Source organism: Monopterus albus, unplaced genomic scaffold (genome assembly GCF_001952655.1).
Source record: "Monopterus albus unplaced genomic scaffold, M_albus_1.0 scaffold589.1, whole genome shotgun sequence".
Classification (NCBI taxonomy): domain Eukaryota; kingdom Metazoa; phylum Chordata; class Actinopteri; order Synbranchiformes; family Synbranchidae; genus Monopterus; species Monopterus albus.
The window spans coordinates 1-10065 of record NW_018128469.1 but is presented as its reverse complement, the minus strand read 5'-3'; the positions used below and the strand labels follow the sequence as shown (position 1 = coordinate 10065).

At 46.6% G+C, this 10065-nt stretch overlaps 2 protein-coding genes across 2 annotated transcripts in view; both read left to right on the top strand.

The window, feature by feature from the left end:
* The window catches only part of LOC109953247 (alpha-actinin-4-like), a 44819-nt gene extending 43152 nt beyond the window's left edge, over positions 1-1667 (top strand). Inside the window, exons 11-15 of the mRNA XM_020588674.1 lie at positions 37-141; positions 410-557; positions 832-982; positions 1165-1273; positions 1509-1667. Coding sequence (XP_020444330.1) covers positions 37-141; positions 410-557; positions 832-982; positions 1165-1273; positions 1509-1649 — 654 coding nt within the window. The 3' untranslated portion in view covers positions 1650-1667. The remainder of the gene's footprint in view (positions 1-36; positions 142-409; positions 558-831; positions 983-1164; positions 1274-1508) is intronic.
* Positions 1668-1713: 46 nt separating this feature from the next.
* LOC109953249 (alpha-actinin-4-like) lies at positions 1714-6707 on the top strand. The gene is given in 6 exon segments (XM_020588676.1): positions 1714-1833; positions 2059-2241; positions 2384-2443; positions 4380-4538; positions 6456-6491; positions 6494-6707. Coding segments are annotated over 6 exon segments (681 nt in total). The 3' UTR covers positions 6617-6707.
* Positions 6708-10065: the final 3358 nt, after the last annotated feature.

The following is a 10065-nucleotide window of genomic DNA, read 5'->3' as shown; positions in this document are numbered from 1 at the left end:
GCTGAACCTGTTCACCAACTCTGTCCCCGTCTTCAGGTCCAAGACAAATGTCAGCTGGAGATCGGCTTCAACACTCTGCAGACTAAACTGAGACTCAACAACAGACCTGCCTTCATGCCATCAGAGGGACGCATGGTGTCTGTATGTATTCACACTGCATGTACATACTGCTAGTCACCTGGGCTGCTCAGGTGAAAAGAGGAGTCCAAATTGTATGGTCACTAAGTGGGCACATGGGTCCACAGTAACAGAGGCCTGTAGTTTTCACTTTCTGTTCGATTTGCTTCTCCACACTTGGTAAGAAACAAAACAGTAAAGTGCACTTAAAAGGTAGAATCACCTGCTGTCAGGTTTTATGAAAATGCAGTTTGTTTTTTTTTTGTCAAATAACTGGTTCTGTTGTTGTCAGGACATCAACGGAGCGTGGCACAATCTGGAGGGAGCAGAGAAGGGCTACGAGGAGTGGATCCTCAGTGAGATGAGACGTCTGGAGAGACTGGAGCACCTGGCCATGAAGTTCCACCAGAAAGCTGAGATCCATGAGTGCTGGACCGATGGTCTGTAGATGTTTTATCTCACACAGGCTGAACAACAGATTGAATCCCCTTTTCTATATGAAGTCCTTCCTCTTTTTGTGTCTGTTTCAAGATGAATTCCCTCCTAAAACGTTTCCTTCCTTTTTCATCCCGCTGCACTTTTTAATAAGATACGTTATCAGATGAAACATTACAGAACATAGCTCTGATCTTTATTTAACCTCTCGTGTTGAGTGCAGGTGATGCAAAACATTTTAAAATAAAATTAGTATTAATGACTTTTATATGTATGCAGGTAAGGAGGCCATGTTGACCCAGAAAGACTACGCAACGTCCACCCTGTCGGACGTCAAGGCGTTGCTATGGAAACACGAGGCCTTTGAGAGCGATCTTGCTGCCCATCAGGACAGAGTGGAGCAGATTGCCGCCATCGCACAGGAGCTCAAGTGAGGAGCAGCACACACAGCTGTGAACCTGGTCACACAGCACACAACAGTAATACTTCTAGTATCAGTGAATACAGCACGAGCTCATAAGAAGTACTCAGAATACTGTTGTTGTAGTGTCGTATCTCTACGTACAAGCTGAGTATCAGCTGTAAAAGCCACTCTCTCCTGTGTGGTTCCAGCGAGCTGGACTACTACGACTCTGCCAGCGTCAACACTCGCTGTCAGAAGATCCGCGATCAGTGGGACGTCCTGGGGACCCTCACCCAGAGCCGCAAAGAGTCGCTGGAGGTACGACACCTGTAGTGTGTGCGTGATGCTGGGGTTTCTAATCAGACGCTGATTAAGCTGTTGAAAATCTCATGGTTGACTTTTCAAAAGCATCTGAAACAGATGCAGCTCTCACTGATGCTGTGGTTTAAACAGTTTTATTTGGCCAAAAAAGGCTTGTGCCAAAGTAGCTTTTATAAAATATCCAATGCAAAGATTTTACATTTTTCAAGTCGAGTGTTTTTGTTTTTTAAAGACAGGAAGTGGGAGAAAAAATTCTCTGAAAGATAATAGAAATGAGTTATTGTCACAGGTGTACAAAGCCTTCAGATCATACCTGGCTCTCGTGCCCAACAAAGTGTCCAAGTATTTACTCTGTTCTGACAGTAAGTTTTAACAGCCACAGATCAGTTGAGTACAGTTTGTTTTCTGGCCGACAGAGGACAGAGAAGCAGCTGGAGATGATAGATGAGCTTTACCTGGAGTACGCCAAGAGAGCGGCACCTTTCAACAACTGGATGGAGGGAGCTATGGAGGATCTGCAGGACATGTTTATCGTCCACAACATTGAGGAGATCCAGGTAACTGGGAACAGTGTGGTCCAGACAGGCGCAACACCTGAAACCCATCAGGAAAAACATGCTGAAGTCCAGAAATGTCGAAGATTTGCAAAAGAAATGTGAAGTATGCAGCGAAGCTAATGAACATTTGTTCTTGCATACACAGTATACAGCAGTAAACACAGGTGTAAGCTACAACATTCTTTCTGTCTGGAGATAAAATCCAACCTGTTTTTCCTCCCTCAGGGTCTGATCGCAGCCCACGAGCAGTTCAAGTCCACCCTGGCAGAGGCCAACAAGGAGCGGGAGGCCATCCAGTCCGTCCCGGCCGAGGTGCAGAAGATCGCCCAGAGCTACAACATCATGCTGAGCGGAATCAACCCCTACACCGCCATCACGCATGCCAGTATCGACAGCAAGTGGGAAAAGGTGTGTTTTTTTTGTTTTTTTTTACAGCTACCTCTGTTTTGCATATTCGTACTTATTACTGCCCCAAGCTTGTTTTGTGTGGTAAATCATAAATCCAGAACAGTCCACTCTTTTGATTTGTTGTTAAAGCGGACTCCTGCAGGCCGAGGAGTTCAAGGCCTGTTTGATCAGTCTGGGCCACGATGTGGAGAACGACAAGCAGGTAGGCGCCTGCAGGGCGGGACGGAGGGACGTAGGTGGTGGTTTGTCACGCCTCTGAGCAGGAGGGCAGAGCTGAGGTCACTGCCAGGCACTCGCATTCAGAGCTAAAGCTAGTTTTCAGTGATCATTTCATTTCAGCTTTTATTTGTAAGATTAAACACAAATGTTGCCATTTGATGAGTTTTACCAGAGTTAGCTTAAAGCTAACTTTCATCTGCAGTCTGTTGTGTAAAATTCCTTTACCCACTGCCAAAGTAACTTTGCTAGTTTTAATATTTAGTATTTAAATTTTTTTCTATGTAGGCTGCATCTTTACTAGTCACATTTCATGTCTTCACTTTGACGAGTTCAAACTGCACTATGCAGCGGGGTCATTCGCTCTAAATGCTGGTCGGTGACGGCTCAGCGCTCCTGCTCCGAGGCCTTTGATCAGCTCCAGGTCATGCAGGGTTCAGTCCATCTGCATGGAGGGCAAAGAGCTGCAGTGTCCATGTTTGTCCACTGGGGGTCTCTGTTGCTTTGTGCTGTCTCACTGTAAACAGAGCCCGCCCCTCTCCGTCTCTCAGATTTTACTTTCTTTGTTAACTGTTGGTGCTTTTTTTTATCTTTTTCCACCTCCCCAATCATTACTCACTGTCTCTGCATCTGTCGTCTGTGTTCCTGTTTATTGTTTTTTTTCCTTTTCTGTCCTCCTCCTCTGCCGCTTGTATGTCTCGGACTCCATCTCTGTGAACTCCCCTCCTCCCCCTGGCCATTGCTGTGCTGTGGCGACCCACAGAAGCGATCAGGACAGATGGTCTCAGATGATTTCCGGGCTCTACTCATTTCTACAGGAACCAGCCTGGTACTGCTGCTGGCATGCTGCTCTCACAGGGTGTCTGCAGGTCCAGCACCGTCCTCACTCAGTTGTTTGCAACATTCACAGCCTGACATTGACTTAAATAGGGTGGAACACCAGGTTTTAGTTTCCCATCCTGCACATTTTTTGTGAGAAACTGACCCACTCATGATCAGGGCTGGATATTGACCAACATTGTTGGAACACATTTTCCTCTGATCATAATTTTTGTACTTTTGGATGTGAAGCTTTTACATATAGTTCTGATGCCAGCTTTGTATTAGAACAACAAAGATTTGATGAATTTGAGAAGTTTTTTAGCTTTTTGTTAAATACGTTTTATGTTCCAAACTTTACCCAATGAAATATTTTGAAATATGGAAAAATATAATCACTAACATATTTAATGCTTTTTTTGTAGGGCTGGACGATGAGGCCAAAAATCTTATCAATATGCTTTTCATATTGATCGATAATTGATCACTGTGGCTATATCGAGCACAGGTTGCTGCATGTCGCTCTGTTTATGCCCCTTTAAAATCAGAGCCGCGATGTCATGCGACCTCTTATTCACATCGTCCTCGCCGTGGCTCATTCATCTCCATGTGCTGTCCTTGTTTTGGCCCCACAGCAACTTAACTCACACATTTATCAGTTGAAAGCTTTGATTATCACTGTTATTGGGGAGAATTTGATTATAATCGTTTTATGGAGCCAGCCCTTCTACTTTTAGTGTCGACGTAGTTCTTCAGATTGACTGGGGCCCTGCAGACACCCTGCTGTCTCCCTGATCCTCTGTCTGCTTGTTGTGCTTTGTACTTGCTGCAGCTCTGCCCTAGTGGGTGTTAGACATGTTTCACTGGGCCCTCGTCTGTTTTCCATTGATATTAACCAGTGAACGAGTGTACAGAATGTATCTGCATGAGTCAAAGTGTGAAATATAAAATATTGGGACTCCCGCCATAACTTTTACCTCTACTCACCAGCTCGGTATTTTTCACGGGGGTCCTGATGTTTTACACACTGTAGGTTGTGTATGTCGTGTCCAGTCTGCGTCTGTGTGTCTATCCTGGGTTAACCTGTTGTCCTCTGTTGCCAGGGTGAAGACGAGTTTGCTCGCATAATGAGCATCGTGGACCCCAACGGCAGCGGCAGCATCGCCTTACAGGCCTTCATTGACTTCATGTCCAGGGAAACAACCGACACAGACACCGCAGACCAGGTCATCGCCTCGTTCAAGATCCTGGCTGCTGATAAGGTGAGCGTGCTGGGTTGAGACCCGGTGACCACGAAGCCCACAGTATGATTTACGTCGTTTCATCCCAATATTCAGTGGCCCCTCATGTCCTATGGACGGTGGCACTGTCGTCCTGTAGGAGGCCCCTCGTCCTTTAATGTGTCACCTGACTGTACTTGAACAACACGTGTTTGGTTTAGCGCCCCTTTAGTCAGTTGAACTGCCACCAAGAAAACAGAAGCAGGCAAGTTTTTTTTAAATCCCAGAAGCTGTGAAATATTTGCTGTTCTTGGTCTTAGAGGTGTTTGTGTGCGTGCTTGGCCTACAGGTCAATTAAAACTTGTCACTAAGTTTGTGTTACTGTCTCAGCCCGTGTTTCCTTCTTCTTTGCGTGTTGTCCCCATGATTTGCCCATCAAGCCCGTCTTAGTGTTTCAGGTCATATCTGGGACTTAATATTTGAGTGACGAGCGTATCGAAATACATTTTGGTACCGGTACCGGTACCAAAATGTTGGTATCGTGACAACCCTAGTAGGGCTGGACGATGAGGCCAAAAATCTTATCAATATGCTTTTCATATTGATCGATAATTGATCACTGTGGCTATATCGAGCACAGGTTGCTGCATGTCGCTCTGTTTATGCCCCTTTAAAATCAGAGCCGCGATGTCATGCGACCTCTTATTCACATCGTCCTCGCCGTGGCTCATTCATCTCCATGTGCTGTCCTTGTTTTGGCCCCACAGCAACTTAACTCACACATTTATCAGTTGAAAGCTTTGATTATCACTGTTATTGGGGAGAATTTGATTATAATCGTTTTATGGAGCCAGCCCTTCTACTTTTAGTGTCGACGTAGTTCTTCAGATTGACTGGGGCCCTGCAGACGCCCTGCAGACGCCCTGCTGTCTCCCTGATCCTCCGTCTGCTTGTTGTGCTTTGTACTTGCTGCAGCTCTGCCCTAGTGGGTGTTAGACATGTTTCACTGGGCCCTTGTCTGTTTTCCATTGATATTAACCAGTGAACGAGTGTACAGAATGTATCTGCATGAGTCAAAGTGTGAAATATAAAATATTGGGACTCCCGCCATAACTTTTACCTCTACTCACCAGCTCGGTATTTTTCACGGGGGTCCTGATGTTTTACACACTGTAGGTTGTGTATGTCGTGTCCAGTCTGCGTCTGTGTGTCTATCCTGGGTTAACCTGTTGTCCTCTGTTGCCAGGGTGAAGACGAGTTTGCTCGCATAATGAGCATCGTGGACCCCAACGGCAGCGGCAGCATCGCCTTACAGGCCTTCATTGACTTCATGTCCAGGGAAACAACCGACACAGACACCGCAGATCAGGTCATCGCCTCATTCAAGATCCTGGCTGCTGATAAGGTGAGCGTGCTGGGTTGAGACCCGGTGACCACGAAGCCCACAGTATGATTTACGTCGTTTCATCCCAATATTCAGTGGCCCCTCATGTCCTATGGACGGTGGCACTGTCGTCCTGTAGGAGGCCCCTCGTCCTTTAATGTGTCACCTGACTGTACTTGAACAACACGTGTTTGGTTTAGCGCCCCTTTAGTCAGTTGAACTGCCACCAAGAAAACAGAAGCAGGCAAGTTTTTTTTTAAATCCCAGAAGCTGTGAAATATTTGCTGTTCTTGGGCGTAGAGGTGCTGTTGTGGGGGTGTTTGTGTGCGTGCTTGGCCTACAGATCAATTAAAGCTTGTCACTAAGTTTGTGTTAGACTGTCTCAGCCCGTGTTTCCTTCTTCTTTGCGTGTTGTCCCCATGATTTGCCCATCAAGCTCGTCTTAGTGTTTCTGGGACTTAATATTTGAGTGACGAGGTTTTTAATGTCAGGTCTTGTCGCTGCTGATCACACTGCACTCCCTGCACATGTGCACCTCACTCACTGAATCTCCCCCCCCTTTTTCTTTCCATCAGAGCTACATCACAGCCGATGAACTGAGGAGAGAGCTCCCCCCCCCGACAAGGCCGAGTACTGCATTGCCCGCATGGTGCCCTACAAAGGGCCTGACGCGGTCCCCGGAGCCCTCGACTACATGTCCTTCTCCACCGCCCTGTACAGAGAGAGCAACCTGTAGAGGAGGCGAGAGGAAGAGGAGGGCTGGACAGATGTGGGAGGGAGGGGGAGGGGAGGGACACAAGCTAATCTGATACTTATGCTCATTTTTGTTTATTTTATTGTTTCTTCTTGCCGGGGTGTTTGTTTTTGTTTTTTGTGTGGGCGGGGGGGGGGTGGGGGGGGGGTCGGCTTTGGACGTGGCGACTGGCGGGGTCTGGTGTATTAGATCCTAGAGAGATATATGCTGCGGGGGTGGGGGAATAAAATGACATATTTACCCATAATTCTCATGCTGCTGGATAAGGTGACCCGTCTAACCTCAGCTCTGTTTTCCTCCTGTTAATTTCTCTTTTGTTAGTCTGGAGCAGATGGGCGACGGGGTGGGGGCAGTGCTGGTGGGAGGGGGGCTCAGCGCTGTACATACTTATTTTTCCAGTGCGATAAATGACACGCTGCCGTTGAACAACTGATCGCAGGCTTTCCAGTAGGGACTCCAGGACGTTTATTTTAAAAATCTAATAAAATGACAAAACGGAGAAAAGCCAGTTTGAGGGGTGGATAGGTTCGAGCTAACAGAAGTCTTCTCACCGGGTTTGCTTTAGAAGGCCTCGGTAGCCATGACGTTGAGACCGCTGCACCTACAGGCAGCACCTCGGTTGTCCACGGATATCTGCCTCTGAAGCTGCTCTCCTCCTGGGGTGGGCATCAGGTGCTGCTTTAAATACTGAAACTATACATTTATATTGTAGATAAGACAGTAGGAGTCAAAGCTAGTCCAGTTTTATATACCACAACTCGTCCACACACGCAGAAGTGTAATACACCTCATGTCATGGATGCATCTGATTGGCTGACACTGTGGAGAGCTCCCTGTGATTTTTTTTTTTGGGAAATACTGTTGAAAGTAATAAGAAAATAAAACGTGGCCGTTGGAGGCTACAGCCGTTTTCCTCCCTCTCTCTCTCCCACTTCCTCCATCCCCCCCGTCCCCTCATTTTTTTTTCTCTGAAGGGAAGGAAATTTCCCTTCCAGGACGGAGCGAGGCTGTGGGTCGGGAGCAGTCGCCATGTAAACATTCCATTATGTGAAAATAAAATTGTAAAAAAAAAAAAAAAGCTATGCAATCATAATGTGTTCAGTACCTGATTTCTGGGGATCAAGCCTTTTCTGAACGAGTTCCCTGTCTAAATTAACAGGATTGCAGGTTTCTCCATTGTTTGTTGGGGGGAGGGGGGACAGACATGGAGGGAGCTGAGAAGACTTGGACCAAAAGTTTATTTCTTTATCTCTTTTTCTTGTTTTCCCTGTGGGGTTGCAGAGAGATGAACTCTGGAATGGCGATTTTCCTTTTTTTGTACTCTTGAATATCAAACCTTATCTGCTGTACTGGAAACTGCAACGCCTTCTGTCTAATGATACTCGAGTTTCAAAAGCACACATAAAGGTTTCCTTACAACTTACCTCTGCTTGTCTCGTGTCTTTTCTTGTGTGTGTCAGGGTTAAACTTCATCAAAAACATTCTGCGTTGTAAATGTCATGAGTAAGAGTAACAAAGGAAAATGTACATAAATAGTTTAAATCTAATGTCAAACGAAGACATTAAAATAGAGGTGAAAGAGACGGAGACGGACCACAGGGACACTGGACTGGATCAGGAGAAAGAAGAGAGAAGGACAAGCGAAGGATGAAAGAAAAACCAGAGGCGGAAGAAACAAAGTGGGAGCAAGGACAGAGAAGTGGAGCAGAAAACTGGGAGAAAGGAGAGAGCGACGGACGTCTTACCTGCTGCTCCCCCTCTTTTGTTTGTCCCCGCTCTCCTGCAAAACACAGAATCTTCAGTGGGAAGGAAAGTGGTTGCAGGCTTTTAGTGCCAACTTGCTGAGAGATCAGGCTACTGCTCCCCAGTGACCTTCCAACCTGAACCTGCCAAACGATTCATTGCTTGTTCTTTGTTTTTCAATAAGTGCCCCCTACCCCCTACACATTAATAGGAACGTGACACCCTGTGTTGCACGGCTACGCTGCTGCTCAAAGCCAAATGAAAAGCAATTTCAGACTTAAGTGAGCAACACAGACCTGATCAACTACATGATTCACTGTTGGAAGAACAGAGCAGACGACCTGTTGTGTTACTCTCCACCTGTCAGCGCTTCAGTCTTTCGGTGCCTTCCCTGCGTCTGTTTCCCTCAGTGGATTCACTGACATCCCCGTTTCACTCACTTTCATCTTCAGAGCTTCCTGTTTCATTTCCACCCTTCAGAATCTCATCCATCATCCTCGCTCTGTCGCTGTCTCAGCCAATTCCCAGCTCTTTTCTGGTACAACAGAGGATTCGTGATGTGAGACTCAGACGGGTGGCAAATGAAAGGAAAACCTGGATAAACGGAGGAAAAACAGCAAATGCAGATGCTGGAATGGTTCAAGTCCGTTTGTGTCATCAGAGGGACGACTCACTGCAGATCAGTACAAAGGTTTTCTGAGGGATCACCTTTAAAGGCCTCTATGCTGATGGGAGTGGTCTCCTCCAGGATGACGGTGCCCCCCGTCCACAGGGAACGAGGGGTCACTGTCTGGTCCAAGGATGAAAAGGATGTGAATCATGTGCTGTGGCCGGCGGTCACCAGATCTCAGCCCAGCTGGGGCGAATGTGGTTCAGGAGGTAGAGCAGGTTGCCTCCTACCTGGAGGGGGAGTGGTTCAGCCACCGGTGGCAGTGGAAAGACGGAATCAGCTGCTCTGTGTTGGGTTTTCCTTTCATTTGTCAGCTGTCTGTGTGTTTGCAGTAGTGCTACAATCTCTCTCTCTCTCTCTCTCTCTCTTTCACACACGCACAGTGCACAGATTTATGCTCATGGTGTTTCCTCCTGAAAAACTTGGGTTTGTGTTTTGGTTCCATATGAAGAAGTGAAGCTGTGGCTTTTGCCTGCTGTACCCAGGACTTGTGTTGTTTTTCAACAGCCATGTCCTTGTGAATCACACTCTTCAGGAATGCTGTAAATAGCACTGGTGTGTTATGTCTGATTGAGGTGCAAACATGGGAGCCACAGAAACGTGGCTGCAGGGGTCTGAAGATGACGCCGCCGCTTCTAGCACCTGCTGACTAGGTCTTAATGTTTAGGTTTTATCAGCTTTATGGTGAAAAGAGTGACTGCATATGGAGTTTGTTACAATCCTGTCAAATTATCACAGTGCCAGTGTGTGAACGTTGTGTGAGACCAGTTCTGACAGAAAGGCTGTGTGATGTGATAGATTCCAGTTTCTTTCACTTTACGTCACTGTCACAATCCTTTTTTCTGCTATAGATCATGAACGAGTATCTGCATATCAATACCCTGAAAAACAGGGATTTAGTAAATGTGAGTCCACTGTAAGCTCCAGGCTCGAGGCGGTCTTAGTCTGTACAAGTCATGTTGACAAGTAACACAACAGGCTCCTGTTTTTCTTTTTTAGACCAAACAGTCGAGGTGCA